Genomic DNA, 16,853 nt, shown 5'->3' with positions numbered 1-16,853 from the left:
AGCAGCTTCTCCAAGGTCCTTCATTGAAAAACACTTATTCAAATAGGCCTTTATACTTTCCAAGAATTCTATATCATTTCCCATCAATAATATGTCATCCACATATAATATGAGAAATGCTACAGAGCTCCCACTCACTTTCTTGTAAAGACAGGCTTCCCCATAAGTCTGTGTAAACCCAAACGCTTTGATCATCTCATCAAAGCGAATGTTCCAACTCCGAGATGCTTGCACCAGCCCATAGATTGAGCGCTGGAGCTTGCATACTTTGTTAGCATTCTTAGGATCGACAAAACCTTCCGGCTGCATCATATACAACTCTTCCTTAAGGAAGCCGTTAAGGAATGCCGTTTTGACGTCCATCTGCCATATCTCATAATCATAGTATGCGGCAATTGCTAACATGATTCGGACGGACTTCAGCTTCGCTACGGGTGAGAAAGTCTCATCGTAGTCAACCCCTTGAACTTGTCGATAACCCTTAGCGACAAGTCGACCTTTGTAGATGGTCACATTACCATCCGCGTTCGTCTTCTTCTTAAAGATCCATTTGTTTTCTATGGCTCGCCGCTCATCGGGCAAGCCAGTCAAAGTCCATACTTTGTTTTCATACATGGATTCTATCTCGGATTTCATGGCTTCTAGCCATTTGTCGGAATCCGGGCCCGCCATTGCTTCTTCATAGTTCGAAGGTTTACCGTTGTCTAACAACATGATTTCCAGGACAGGGTTGCCGTACCACTCTGGTGCGGAACGTGTCCTTGTGGACCTACGAAGTTCAGTGGCAACTTGATCCGAAGCTTCATGATCATCATCATTGACTTCCTCTCCAGTCGGTGTAGGCACCACAGGAACATTTTCCCGCGCTGCGCTACTTTCCGGTTCGGAAGGGGTGACTATCACCTCATCAAGTTCCACTTTCCTCCCACTCAATTCTTTCGAGAGAAACTCCTTCTCCAGAAACGACCCGTTCTTGGCAACGAAGATCTTGCCTTCGGATTTGAGGTAGAAGGTATACCCAATAGTTTCCTTAGGGTATCCTATGAAGACGCATTTTTCCGATTTGGGTTCGAGCTTTTCAGGTTGAAGTTTCTTGACATAAGCATCGCATCCCCAAACTTTTAGAAACGACAGCTTAGGTTTCTTCCCAAACCATAATTCATACGGTGTCGTCTCAACGGATTTAGACGGTGCCCTATTTAAAGTGAATGCGGCAGTCCCTAAAGCATAACCCCAAAATGAGAGCGGTAAATCGGTAAGAGACATCATAGATCGCACCATATCCAATAGAGTGCGATTACGACGTTCGGACACACCATTTCTCTGAGGTGTTCCAGGCGGCGTGAGTTGTGAAACTATTCCACATTTCCTTAAGTGTGTACCAAATTCGTGAATTAAATATTCTCCACCACGATCTGATCGTAAGAATTTTATTTTTCTGTCACGTTGATTCTCGACGTCACTCTGAAATTCCTTGAACTTTTCAAAGGTTTCAGACTTGTGTTTCATTAGGTAGACATACCCATATCTACTTAAATCATCAGTGAGAGTGAGAACATAACGATATCCTCCGCGAGCCTCAACACTCATTGGACCGCACACATCGGTATGTATGATTTCCAATAAGTTGGTTGCTCGCTCCATTGTTCCGGAGAACGGAGTCTTGGTCATCTTACCCATGAGGCATGGTTCGCACGTGTCAAATGATTCGTAATCAAGAGACTCCAAAAGTCCATCTGCATGGAGCTTCTTCATGCGCTTGACACCAATGTGACCAAGGCGGCAGTGCCACAAGTATGTGGGACTATCGTTATCAACTTTACATCTTTTGGTATTCACACTATGAACATGTGTAACATCACGTTCGAGATTCATCAAAAATAAACCATTGACCAGCGGGGCATGACCATAAAACATATCTCTCAAATAAATAGAACAACCATTATTCTCAGATTTAAATGAGAAGCCATCTCGAATTAAACGAGATCCAGATACAATGTTCATGCTCAAAGCTGGCACTAAATAACAATTATTGAGGTTTATAACTAATCCCGTGGGTAGATGCAGAGGTAGCGTGCCGACGGCGATCACATCGACCTTGGAACCATTCCCGACGCGCATCGTCACCTCGTCCTTTGCCAGTCTCCGTTTATTCCGTAGTTCCTGTTTTGAGTTACAAATATGAGCAACCGCACCGGTATCAAATACCCAGGAGCTACTACGAGTACTGGTAAGGTACACATCAATTACTTGTATATCACATATACCTTGGGTGTTGCCGGCCTTCTTCTTGTCTGCTAAATATTTGGGGCAGTTCCGCTTCCAGTGACCACTTCCCTTGCAATAAAAGCACTCAGTCTCGGGCTTGGGTCCATTCTTTGACTTCTTCCCGGTAACTGGTTTACCGGGCGCGGCAACTCCCTTGCCGTCCTTCTTGAAGTTCTTCTTACCCTTGCCCTTCTTGAACTTAGTGGTTTTATTCACCATCAACACTTGATGTTCTTTTCTGATCTCCCCTTCCGCTGATTTTAGCATTGAATATACCTCGGGAATGGTCTTTTCCATCCCCTGCATATTGTAGTTCATCACAAAGCTCTTGTAGCTTGGTGGAAGCAACTGGAGGATTCTGTCAATGACCGCGTCATCCGGGAGATTAACTCCCAGCTGAGACAAGCGGTTGTGCAACCCAGACATTCTGAGTATGTGCTCACTAACAGAACTGTTCTCCTCCATTTTACAGCTGAAGAACTTGTCGGAGACTTCATATCTCTCGACCCGGGCATGAGCTTGAAAAACTAGTTTCAGCTCCTCGAACATCTCATATGCTCCATGTTTCTCAAAACGCTTTTGGAGACCCGGTTCTAAGCTGTAAAGCATGCCGCACTGAACGAGGGAGTAATCATCAGCACGCTGCTGCCAAGCGTTCATAACGTCTTGGTTCTCAGGGATTGGTGCTTCACCTAGCGGTGCTTCTAAGACATAATCTTTCTTGGCAACTATGAGGATGAGCCTCAGGTTCCGGACCCAGTCCGTATAATTGCTGCCATCATCTTTCAGCTTGGTTTTCTCTAGGAACGCGTTGAAATTGAGGACAACGTTGGCCATTTGATCTACAAGACATAGTGTAAAGATTTTAGACTAAGTTCATGATAATTGAGTTCATCTAATCAAATTATTTATGAACTCCCACTCAGACAGACATCCCTCTAGTCATCTAAGTGAAACATGATCCGAGCTCAACTAGGCCGTGTCCGATCATCACGTGAGACGGACTAGTTAAGATTGGTGAACATCTCCATGTTGATCGTATCTTCTATACGACTCATGCTCGACCTTTCGGTCCTCCGTGTTCCGAGGCCATGTCTGTACATGCTAGGCTCGTCAAGTCAACCTAAGTGTATTGCGTGTGTTCCGAGGCCATGTCTGTACATGCTAGGCTCGTCATCACCCGTTGTATTCGAACGTAAGAATCTATCACACCCGATCATCACGTGGTGCTTCGAAACGACGAACCTTTGCAACGGTGCACAGTTAGGGTGAACACTTTCTTGAAATTATTATAAGGGACCATCCTACTTGCTACCGTCGTTCTAAGCAAATAAGATGCAAAAACATGATAAACATCACATGCAATCAAATAGTGACATGATATGGCCAATATCATCATGCTCCTTTGATCTCCATCTTCGGGGCACCATGATCATCTTTGTCACCGGCATGACACCATGATCTCCATCATTGTGTCTTCATGAAGTCGTCACGCCAACGATTACTTCTACTTCTATGGCTAACGCGTTTAGCAACAAAGTAAAGTAATTTACATGGCGTTATTCAATGACACGCAGGTCATGCAAAATAATAAAGACAACTCCTATGGCTCCTGCCGGTTGTCATAATCATCGACATGCAAGTCGTGATTCCTATTACAAGAATATGATCAATCTCATACATCACATATATCATTCATCACATCTTCTGGCCATCTCACATCACATAGCACTTGCTGCAAAAACAAGTTAGACGTCCTCTAATTGTTGTTGCAAGTTTTTACGTGGTTTGTAGGTTTCTAGCAAGAACGTTTCTTACCTACGTATGACCACAACGCGATTTGCCAATTTCTATTTACCCTTCATAAGGACCCTTTTCATCGAATCCGTTCCGACTAAAGTAGGAGAGACAGACACCCGCTAGCCACCTTATGCAACTAGTGCATGTCAGTCGGTGGAACCTGTCTCACGTAAGCGTACGTGTAAGGTCGGTCCGGGCCGCTTCGTCCTACAATGCCGCCGAAACAAGAAACGACTAGTAGCGGCAAGAAGAATTGGCAAACTCAACGCCCACAACTGCTTTGTGTTCTACTCGTGCATAGTAACTACGCATAGACCTGGCTCATGATGCCACTGTTGGGAATCGTAGCATAATTTTAAAATTTTCCTACGTTCACCAAGATGCATCTATGGAGTCTACTAGCAACGAGGGGAAGGGAGTGCATCTACATACCGTTGTAGATCGCGAGCGGAAGCGTTCCAATGAACGTGGATGACGGAGTCGTACTCGCCGTGATCCAAATCACCGATGACCGAGTGCCAAACGTACAGCACCTCCGCGTTCAACACACGTACGGTGCAGCGACGTCTCCTCCTTCTTGATCCAGCAAGGGGGGAGGAGAGGTTGATGGAGATCCAACAGCACGACGGCGTGGTGGTGGATGTAGCGGCTCTCCGGCAGGGCTTCGCCGAGCTTCTGCGAGAGAGAGAGAGGTGTTGCAGGGGAGGAGGGAGGCGCCAAAGGCTGTAGTATGCTGCCCTCCCTCCCCCCCTTTATATAGGCCCCCCTGGGGGGTGCGCAGCCCTAGGAGATGAGATCTCCAAGGGGGGGCGGCGGCCAAGGGGAAAGGGGTTGCCTTGCCCCCAAGGCAAGGGGGAACTCCCCCCCCTAGGGTTCCCAACCCTAGGCGCATGGGGGGAGGCCCAAGGAGGCGCCCCAGCCCACTAGGGGCTGGTTCCCCTCCACTTTCAGCCCACGGGGCCCTCCGGGACAGGTGGCCCCACCCGGTGGACCCCCAGGACCCTTCCGGTGGTCCCGGTACAATACCGATAACCCCCGAAACTTTCCCGGTGGCCGAAACAGGACTTTCTATATATAATTCTTCACCTCCGGACCATTTCGGAACCTCTCGTGACGTCCGGGATCTCATCCGGGACTCCGAACAACTTTCGGGTTTCCGCATACATATATCTCTACAACCCTAGTGTCACCGGACCTTAAGTGTGTAGACCCTACGGGTTCGGGAGACATGCAGACATGACCGAGACGCCTCTCCGGTCAATAACCAACAGCGGGATCTGGATACCCATGTTGGCTCCCACATGTTCCACGATGATATCATCGGGTGAACCACGGTGTCGAGGATTCAATCAATCCGTATGCAATTCCCTTTGTCAATCGGTATGTTACTTGCCCGAGATTCGATCGTCGGTATCCCAATACCTTGTTCAATCTCGTTACTGGCAAGTCTCTTTACTCGTACCGCAATGCATGATCCCGTGACTAACGCCTTAGTCACATTGAGCTCATTATGATGATGCATTACCGAGTGGGCCCAGAGATACCTCTCCGTCACACGGAGTGACAAATCCCAGTCTCGATCCGTGCCAACCCAACAGACACTTTCGGAGATACCCGTAATGCACCTTTATAGTCACCCAGTTACGTTGTGACGTTTGGCACACCCAAAGCACTCCTACGGTATCCGGGAGTTGCACGATCTCATGGTCTAAGGAAAAGATACTTGACATTGGAAAAGCTCTAGCAAACGAAACTACACGATCTTTTATGCTATGCTTAAGTTGGGTCTTGTCCATCACATCATTCTCCTAATGATGTGATCCCGTTATCAATGACATCCAATGTCCATAGTCAGGAAACCATGACTATCTGTTGATCAACGAGCTAGTCAACTAGAGGCTTACTAGGGACAGGTTGTGGTCTATGTATTCACACATGTATTACGATTTCCGGACAATACACTTATAGCATGAATAATAGACTATTATCATGAACACAGAAATATAATAATAACCATTTATTATTGCCTCTAGGGCATATTTCCAACATGGTCCTTGGTGTGGGAAATTCAACAGAAGCAATTGCTACTGGTTCCTGGTATTTATGATGGAAGAGGAGAAAGTTAGTGTATAATGAAAAGGTTTAGGAACCTAAGTTCATAGTAATGACAATCAAAGCTTTGATTGCTAATTATACTATGGCAAGTGATGCAATGATGACGATCAAGCGACATGACTGGGAAAGACCAAGGAGCAACTATGTGAAGCTAAATGTGGATGAGCCTTTTGACCCTGATTTACTCAAGGGCTCGTATGGCGCTGTCATCAGGGACTCGAATGGCAGATTCGTCGCGACAGGAAACGGGGAAATCGATTGGTGCGGTGATGCACTTATGGCCGAGGCACCGGTCTTACGGTTTGGTCTCAATTTGGCAACTAAAGTTGCGTGTAACTGCACAGAGGTGAGCTCCGACAACATCGAGATGATAGAGACAATGAAGAATGGAGGTCGCTCTTTTGATCCATCAGTGACAGTTTTTGATGATATATATCACCTTGCGTGTGATTTCCCGCATATTATTTACATTTTTGAGCGTGCTTCTAGAGAGACTAATTGTGCTACCCATGATTTAGTCAAACTATTGGGAATAAGGTGTGCGCGGGGTGCATGGAAGATCTATCCTTAGAGATTGTTGATACTTTTGTAAAACATAATATGATGATCACCTTGCAATAAAGAGTATTTTGATAAAAAAAGACCAACCCTAAGTAACGTACCGTCTTGTTTAGGGTTGGCTATACTTCACTGGCGATCCAATCTCCGTTAAGAGCCTTTTTTTTTTAACTAGCCAGCAATTGCTGGTGTTTCATTCATTTAGCAGGAGAGAGCGATAAAGGTGTTTAAAGGGGAGAGACGAAAAAAGAAAGAGGAAAGCAAGGCTAGACGCATGCCAACTCCTCACGTACATGTCCGAAGATGATGTTCTCCTTGTTCGGTAGCTTTCCTCTAAACACATAGGCCTTCTTCTTCATTCAAATCCGCCAACTGATGAGTGCGATCATGGATTTTGACGCCTTTTCGTGCGGTGGGTGCCGCAGCGGCTGATCATATTGACCATGTCCGCAGTTGTTGATCCAGCGCTCCAAGTAGCGGGGTGTAGGGCGGAGCAGCCGGTCCAGGATGCCGTCGTGCTCCACACCTGCTGCGCCACCAAATCTCCGCTAAGAGTGATTGGGAGAAAGTACCGTAGGATTGATTCATCAGAGGGGAGCGATCAGCACCCTGACCGCGGAACACTAGACATGGCGGGGTACATACCAGTGACTCATTTATCAACTGAACAAAAGCAACTGATCTTCGATTTAACTGCCAGTTTACAACTCTAGCGATTCCCACTAAAGCAGCTTGGAATCTTCTATTCCACTAACACGCGTATCAGAAAGCACGCAAATTGCAGTGAAAAGAGAAGCACCAGCATGGAAGCTGTGGTTCCCTACAGGAATCCAAGCTGCACATTTCTTTCTCTTGTACTCCCTCCCTAAACTAACATAAGAGCATTTAGATCACTACTTTAGTGATCTAAGCGCTCTTATATTAATTTACAGAGGAAGTACTTCAGTGGGAACTACTACCTCTGTATCAAAATATAAAACGTTTTTGTAGGCTTGCCTACCGAAATGTCTTATATTTTGATACGTATATTTTGATACGGAGGGAGTAAACAGCACTGCTAGTTGTTCAAAAAACAAAAACGAAACAGCACTGCTAAACGTGCCACTCGGGCTACAAAAGTATTACTAATATAAGTAGGCAGCACAATTCACAGGCCAACCAGAGGTCAGAAACCTCCACTTAAATACTATCCCTTGACAAAATACGCAACCTACTTCTGTCTCTTAGCCTAAATGATGTTACGAGGAGCATCCTTGCCATTCTTTGGCTTTGGTTCCACAACTCTGGAGTTCCGAAGGCGGATATCAATGGTGGAGTTGTTCTGGACGTCATGCTTCTCAAGCGTATCTCCAGAAGACAGAATGTGGCCCCTGTAGCACAGATAGTACATGCCTTCCTTCATCGGCAGCCTGTCTCCAATCTTCTTCATGACTTCCTCTGTTGTGTTGGACAGTGGCAGAGACATTGTTAAGCTCTTCCCCTCCCATGTCTTGACGAAGACCTGGACTTTCTGCTGCAACACGAGAATATCATTGTTTTTTACACTCTGATCCTGCAGGGTTTGACCTTCTGCAAGTACCACCTCAACACCGGATTGAGTTCGCATGAGCACATGTGTTGATGCTGGTAAACCCTCCGATGTCTCAATCATCAACTTGACATCAGCAACAGTATACCAGCATTTCACATTTACACTAACAGTTCTTTCACCTCTAACATTGACAAAAATACGCAGCTTGTCAACCGGGCTAACCAAAACATGAAGTGGCTGCTCATTCCTCAAGTCGCACTGACTTAACAGCTGATTGTCCTCAAGCTGTCGACCTGCATACATCAGGATTTGGTTGTTCATTAGAATTCCCACTTTTTGTTCAATCTCTGCTTTGACATCAGCCACCTTGTTGGATTTCCTGACATTGAGATTGATGGTCTTCCCAACCGAGGGAATCTTGACAGAAATTTGCATCCCATCAGTGACGAAAAGGTCAACAGAAGAGTTTGTCATGATGTTGTAATCAGCAAGCTTGTCATCATTCTTCAAGTGAATACCAGAAAAGAATAGCTCTTGCAAGCATTTGTCAATCCCCTCAATGGCACTAACTTTAGTTTTAATATGATCAACTGTATCGGTGCAGCTCACATCAATGGCAACTGTTTTCAGCATCTTCACATGGATCTGGACATACAATAGTGAAGATACTAAGTATTCACAAAGTTCTTAAAATATAACAACCTATCTTCTTGTTAGAAATGCATCTGTGCGCAACAAAAGGAAATAATCATAGCAAACAAACTAGTGCGTGCAGAAAAAAAAGACACAAGCAATTGACACCACATGTAAACCTCAATCAGCGCTGTATGTATGGTTTTCAAGCACTGATCATCTGAACTTTGTTTTCTGCTTTCTTTCTCATCGTACCACTCGGTTATTATTTAAGCGACTCTTAATCCAGGATGCCTAAGGTAAGCATTGCTGCACATGCTGATTGAAAATGAGCGATAACACTTAAAAGAGTTCCACAAACTGAGTGAAGTAGACATGTGGCTATGGGGCCATCAAATTCTGGAGAATTTATTTATTAAACTAGAGTACCGATTACCGAAAGAAACCAACATTAGGTATTAGAGAAATTCTAACAACTTATTTTTCACTACTCACTACAAACACTGCAATATAACAGTCTGGTATATTGCCATTTGTAGCATCATAAGACGATGTACATATGAAGCACAATTTCTCCTGACCCCGCAGAAATGGAGCCCAGATGGTTGGAATTTATAATTTCAAAATAAATACACATAGGGGCATTTCACATGATATATTTCCTCTTCTCTTTCCTAGTACTTGATTTTCTTCTCCCCTTGTGTTCCAAATATCCTACTGGGGTTGATTCCTTCGAGGAGAAGGAACCCAGCTTTGCTAACAAAAAACGTGCAAATCCTCACAAGAACAATTCACATAGAAATCACAGCACACACGCCCCCAATCCAGATCGACTCCAGCACCAGTCTATTCTCGCAAGATGTGCCTCCAAAGCGACCAACTACTACTTCACAGGAAGCATTGGCTTAGAGGCTAGGGCTACAAACACAGAAAAACATCCTCTTGGAACCGATCGGATCAGAAAATCACTACCCCGTGAGACCAATGATCACGCCCTCGTGTCCCCCCACCACAAAACCACAAAAGGGGCCGGCGTTCCGCGATTCACATTCTACCAAGAATCACAGACACATTCACAAGCAGATCAACCTAGGTCATGCCTCCAAAGAGAGTGTTGCGGGGATACGAGCGCAAACCTTGTAGCTTTCCGCCGGCTGCTCCTGGTGGGGGTCCATGGTGGCACGCCGCTTCATCTCTCGGCTCCGGCGCCCGATTGATGGTGCTGAAGGAGTGGAATCGGCTCGCCGTCTCGGGCGCTCCCCTACTTCGCCGTCTTCTCGCTCCCACTAAACGCGTAAATGATGGAAGGGTTTCACTGCCAGCAAGGGGCCCATTCACCCAAAATAAACGCGTAAGATCATTTCCAACAGCTCCTGTAAAGAAATACTACGTATATGTGGTTTTCTCAGTTTCCATAAAAAGTTCCCCTAAAGCGGTTTTTGCTGGTGGCGGCGACGGCGACAGTGAATTTCGATGGACGGTGGTGGTCGGCAACGGCAGGTGGGCGGGTGGGTGGAGCGGCGGCGATTGCAGGTGGTGGTCGGCGGCGGTGCCAGCAGGGCGCGGCGTACTTTGATGACGATTAGCTAACTTGGCATTTTTACGGAAAGAGCCATCTTCGTGAAGATGGAGTGAAAGTTTCGAAGAATTTACGAGATCCTATAAAATGTGTGGGTTTAAAGGAACTGTTGGAAAAAAATTGTTGAACTTCTCCTAAATGGTGGTTATTTTGCGGAGTCGGGACTGTTGAAGATGCTCTAAGGGCATCTACAACGTTGTGCCGCAAAACTCCCGCGAATGTTTGAACTGTGTTGTTCGAACCAATTTTGCCATCCAACATGATGCCAGAAACGTCCACGGACGCGTCTGCGCGTCTGAATCCCCCCAAAATGGCACCAAACCCGGGGGATATTTAACTCATGCCACGTACGCGTCCGCTCACTCAGCCCCAACCAAAGTCATCGTCATGAGTCCCGCTCTAGAACCGTCCCCGCACATTCATGTTGGTCCACCGCACCATATCGGGCGCGACTCAACAGTCTTGATGCCAGTCAGGGCGACATGACCGGACGAGGCAGTGGTGTCGTTGTGGACGTGGTGCCCGAGAAGCCTACTCCGGTCGCAGCGACTCAGTGAAGCGGTGTCGGTTCGCATGCCCCAACTATTTAAATAGGGCGTCGACGTCAGCCAAAACGCATCTCATCTCATCTCATCTCTGCACCCTGCCACCTCACTCCTATCCTTTCATTCACCACCGTCGCCACTCCTCTCCTCTCCGCTAAGATGGAGAAGTCCGGCCAGAGCGTCAGGTTTTCAATGCTAGCGGGTGGATCCCGATCTCCATATGGAGCATGGCGTCGCCACCCATGTTCTTCGGTGCCTTCACCTCCACCGCCCCGGCTTACAAGGAGGAGTAGCCGCAGCAGTCACTCGTCACAGAGGCCACCGCGATGGACGAGGAGTACCAAGCGCACCTGAAGCTCTTCTTGGAACAGTCTCTCCGCATCCGCGACCTGATGCCTTCCTTGCCGCGTGTCGACCACATCAAGGAGGAGACATCGTCGCCGCCTTGCCTGAAGGAAATATGCCCTGGAGGCAATAATAAAGTTATTATTTATTTCCTTATTTCATGATAAATGTTTATATTCATGCTAGAATTGTATTAACCGGAAACATAATACTTGTGTGAATACATAGACAAACAGAGTGTCACTAGTATGCCTCTACTTGACTAGCTCGTTGATCAAAGATGGTTATGTTTCCTAGCCATAGACATGAGTTGTTATGTGATTAACGGGATCACATCATTAGGAGAATGATGTGATTGACTTGACCCATTCCGTTAGCTTAGCACTTGATCGTTTAGTATGTTGCTATTGCTTTCTTCATGACTTATACATGTTCCTATGACTATGAGATTATGCAACTCCCGTTTACCGGAGGAACACTTTGTGTGCTACCAAACGTCACAACGTAACTGGGTGATTATAAAGGTGCTCTACAGGTGTCTCCGAAGGTACTTGTTGGGTTGGCGTATTTCGAGATTAGGATTTGTCACTCCGATTGTCGGAGAGGTATCTCTGGGCTCACTCGGTAATGCACATCACTATAAGCCTTGCAAACATTGCAACTAATGAGTTAGTTGCGGGATGATGTATTACGGAACGAGTAAAGAGACTTGCCGGTAACGAGATTGAACTAGGTATTGAGATACCGACGATCGAATCTCGGGCAAGTAACATACCGATGACAAAGGGAACAACGTATGTTGTTATGCGGTCTGACCGATAAAGATCTTCGTAGAATATGTAGGAGCCAATATGGGCATCCAGGTCCCGCTATTGGTTATTGACAAGAGAGGTGTCTCGGTCATGTCTACATAGGTCTCGAACCCGTAGGGTCCGCACGCTTAACGTTCGTTGATGATATAGTACTATGAGTTATGTATGTTGGTGACCGAATGTTGTTCAGAGTTTTGGATGAGATCACGGATATGACGAGGAACTCCGGAATGGTCCGGAAGTAAAGATTGATATGTGGATAGTAGTGTTTGATCTCCGGAAAGGTTTCGGAATCCATCGGAAGGGGTTCCGGATGTTTCCCGAAATGTTTGGGCACGAGAACACTTTATCTGGGCCAAAGGGGAAAGCCCACGAGGTTTTTGGAAAGCGCAAAAAGGAAGTTTTGCGGAGTCCAGGGGCCAGACGCCAGGGTCCCTGGCGTCTGGGTCTAGACGCCGGGAACCCTGGCGTCTGTCCCTGGAGTCCGAGAAGGACTCTTGCCTTTCGGGTGAAACCGACTTTGTGGAGGCTTTTACTCCAAGTTTCGACCCCAAGGCTCAACATATAAATAGAGGGGTAGGGCTAGCACCCAAGATACATCAAGAAACACCAAGCCATGTGCCGGCAACCCCGTCTCCTCTAGTTTATCCTCCGTCATAGTTTTCGTAGTGCTTAGGCGAAGCCCTGCGAAGATTGTTCTTCACCAACACCGTCACCACGCCGTCGTGCTGCCGGAACTCATCTACTACTTCGCCCCTCTTGCTGGATCGAGAAGGCGAGGACGTCACCGAGCCGAACATGTGCAGAACTCGGAGGTGCCGTGCTTTCGGTACTTGGATCGGTCGGATCGTGAAGACGTACGACTACATCAACCGTGTTGATATAACGCTTCCGCTTATGGTCTACGAGGGTACGTAGACAACACTCTCCCCTCTCGTTGCTATGCATCACCATGATCTTGCGTGTGCGTAGGAAATTTCTGAAATTACTACGTTCCCCAATAGTGGCATCCGAGCCTGGTTTTATGCGTAGATGTCATATGCACGAGTAGAACACAAGTGAGTTGTGAGCGATATAAGTCATACTGCTTACCAGCATGTCATACTTTGGTTCGGCGGTATTGTTGGATGAAGCGGCCCGGACCGACATTACGCGTACGCTTACGCGAGACTGGTTCTACCGACGTGCTTTGCACACAAGGAGAGGGCACCGTCTTCACCGCTTCGACCGACCAGCGTCACCGCCATCCTGTTTTTGGAGCGGCAAGGAGAGGGCACCGTCTTCACCGCCTCGTCGGCACCAGATCGATACGAAGCAGGAGCCTTACATGGTGCTCGCAAATGCTCGTGGGCGCCTCCTGCATTACCTTGGTCTTTATGGCATTACTACTCGTCCAAGAAGGAACGACACGAGCAGTGCAATGCGCAACGCCGGCCAGCGTTCGCGACATCGGACTTCACGTTAGATTGGGTCCACGTGCTGACGGATGCCTGGGCCCTCGATCGAGGACCACTATGGAGACGTTCATGTGGCACCGGCGCCGCCTTAGCGACCAGTTCGTCAATATCGGCATGGCCAAGTCGCTGCACACTACTACCCTCATCTGTGACAAGGGCAAGGCAAGGGGCGGGCGTGTTGGGGCTGCTTCCGCACCTAACGAGGCCATGCGTGTGGTGGAGGAAGAAGCCGAGCGACTTCTCTATGGGTCGTAGGCGGTGGCCAAATAGACCTGTTGCGGCTCCTACACGCCCTTCCGCCGTTGGAAGGACCACAAGGACGATAACTCCGACGATAGCAGCGACGGAGTGGATGATGAGGGTGGTCCCGCCCGCTAGGACGTGCATAAGTACAAGGTTACTGTCTAGTACCTCGCTTAGTTTTTTTAGCTTTTTTTAAATGACAGTTGAACTTATCTAGTTTAGTTGTAATATGTCGAACTTTGTCTGTTTTGCATGAAAATTACCTACTGCACAACCAAGATCTTACTATTGGGGATAGATCACGGGATCGGGTTTTACCAGTAGACGCACGATCATGATAGTGGAAGAATAGTTTGCGAAGCACGTCTCCATCTCCTCCTTATGGATCCCCCGAATGGCTCCTTGTGGTTCCCTCAATCGGTTCGTTATAACGCTGCTAATCCCACACCTCAAAGGTATACATGCATGTAGGGAGTGTCGCGTGGCAGACTGCTAGGTCCGATCGCACAACTTGGACATGGAAGTGGTGGCAGCTAGTGATACGTCTCCAACGTATCTATAATTTTTGATTGTTCCATGCTATTATATTATCTGTTTTGGATGTTTTATATGCATTAATATGCTATTTTATATTATTTTGGGACTAACCTATTAACCTAGAGCCCAGTACCAGTTCCTGTTTTTTTCCCTGTTTTTGAGTTTCGCAGAAAAGGAATACCAACCGGAGTCCAAACGGAATAAAACCTTCGCGATGTTTTTTCTTGGACCAGAAGACAACCAGGAGACTTGGAGATGAAGTCGGAGGAGCCACAAGGACGAAGGGCGCGCCCCCACCCTTGTGGGCCCCTCGTGCACCTCCTGACCTAATTCTTTCGCCTATATATTCCCATATATCCCCAAACCACCAGAGGCATCCACGAAAACACTTTTCCACCGCCGCAACCTTCTGTACCCGTGAGATCCCATATAGGGACCTTTTGCGGCACCCTACCGGAGGGGGATTCAATCACGGAGGGCTTCTACATCAACTCTATTGCCCTTCCGATGAAGCGTGGGTAGTTTACCACAGACCTACGGGTCCATAGCTAGTAGCTAGATGGCTTATTCTCTCTCTTTGATTCTCAATACCATGTTCTCCTTGATGTTCTTAGAGATCTATCTTTTTTGCAGTGTGTTTGCCCAGATACGATGAATTGTGGATTTATGATCAGCTTATCTATGAATATTATTTGAATCTTCTCTGAATTCTTATATGCATGATTTGATATCTTTGTAATTCTCTTCGAACTATCGGTTTGGTTTGGCCAACTAGATTGGTTTTTCTTACAATGGGAGAAGTGCTTAGCTTTGGGTTCAATCTTGCGGTGTCCTTTCCCAGTGACAGTAGGGGCAGCAAGGCACGTATTGTATTGTTGCCATCGAGGATAAAAAGATGGGGTTTTCATCATATTGCTTGAGTTAATTTCTCTATATCATGTCATTTTACTTAATGCATTACTTCGTTCTTTATGAACTTAATACTCTAGATGCATGCTGGATAGGGGTTGATGTGTGGAGTAATAGTAGTAGATGCAGAATCGTTTCGGTCTACTTGACACGAACGTGATGCCTATATTCATGATCATTGCCTTAGATATCGTCATAACTTTGCGCTTTTTGAAGGAAATATGCCCTAGAGGCAATAAGAAAGTTGTTATTTATATTTCCTTATATCATGATAAATGTTGATTATTCATGCTAGAATTGTATTAACCAGAAACTTAGTACATGTGTGAATACATAGACAAACAGAGCGTCCCTAGTATGCCTCTACTTGACTAGCTCGTTAATCAAAGATGGTTAAGTTTCCTAACCATAGACATGTGTTGTCATTTGATGAACGGGATCACATCATTAGAGAATGATGTGATGGACAAGACCCGTCCGTTAGCTTAGCATAATGATCATTTAGTTTTATTGCTATTGCTTTCTTCATGACTTATACATGTTCCTCTGAGTATGAGATTATGCAACTCCCGAATACCGGAGGAACACCTTGTGTGCTATCAAACGTCACAACGTAACTAGGTGATTATAAAGATGCTCTACAGGTGTCTCCGATGGTGTTTGTTGAGTTGGCATAGATCGAGATTAGGATTTGTCACTCCGTGTATCGGAGAGGTATCTCTGGGCCCTCTCGGTAATGCACACCACTATAAGCCTTGCAAGCAATGTGACTAATGGGTTAGTTGCGGGATGATGCATTATAGAACGAGTAAAGAGACTTCCCGATAACGAGATTGAACTAGGTATGAGGATACCGACGATCGAATCTCAGGCGAGTAACATACCGATGACAAAGGGAATAACGTATGTTGTTATGCGGTTTGACCGGTAAAGATCTTCATAGAATATGTAGGAGCCAATATGAGCATCCAGGTTTCGCTATTGGTTATTGACCAGAGATGTGTCTCGGTCATGTCTACATAGTTCTCGAACCCGTAGGGTCCGCACGCTTAACGTTCGATGACGATTTGTATTATGAGTTATGTGATTTGATGATTGAAGATTGTTTGGAGTCTCGGATGATATCACGGACATGACGAGGAGTCTCGAAATGGTTGAGACATAAAGAATGATATATTGGACGATGTTATTCGGACACCGGATGAGTTCCGAGAGGTACCGGATAACTATCGGAGTGTCGTAGGGTTATCGGAACCCCCTGGGGGAACTAATGGGCCTTCATGGGCCTTAGTGGAGAGAGAGAAGGGCCGCAAGGGGCTGGCCGCCCCCCTGGTAGTCCGAATTGGACTAGGGGAAGGGGGTGGCGCCCCCTTTCCTTCCCCTCTCCCTCTCCCTTCCTTCTTCCCCTTTCCAGCAAGTGGAATCCTACTAGGACTTGGAGTCCTAGTAGGACTCCTCTCTTTGGCGCGTCCTATAGGGGCCGGCCGGCCTCCCCCTCTCCTCCTTTATATACGGAGGTAG

The 16,853-nt window shown here is 46.7% G+C and overlaps 1 protein-coding gene across 1 annotated transcript; it reads right to left on the bottom strand.

Annotated features, from left to right (window-relative positions):
• Positions 1-7,834: 7,834 nt before the first annotated feature.
• Positions 7,835-10,302, bottom strand: LOC109733362 (polyubiquitin). The gene is made up of 2 exons (XM_020292564.4): positions 10,042-10,302; positions 7,835-8,917 (listed from the first exon to the last, which is right to left on the bottom strand). The coding sequence occupies exons 1-2, from the start codon at positions 10,096-10,098 to the stop codon at positions 7,970-7,972; spliced, it is 1,005 nt and encodes a 334-aa protein (XP_020148153.1). The 5' UTR covers positions 10,099-10,302; the 3' UTR covers positions 7,835-7,969.
• Positions 10,303-16,853: the final 6,551 nt, after the last annotated feature.

The sequence above is a fragment of the Aegilops tauschii genome, chromosome 1 (assembly GCF_002575655.3).
Source record: "Aegilops tauschii subsp. strangulata cultivar AL8/78 chromosome 1, Aet v6.0, whole genome shotgun sequence".
Taxonomy (NCBI): domain Eukaryota; kingdom Viridiplantae; phylum Streptophyta; class Magnoliopsida; order Poales; family Poaceae; genus Aegilops; species Aegilops tauschii.
Note: the sequence above shows the minus strand (reverse complement) of the source record. Positions and strands in the feature narration are given on the sequence as shown.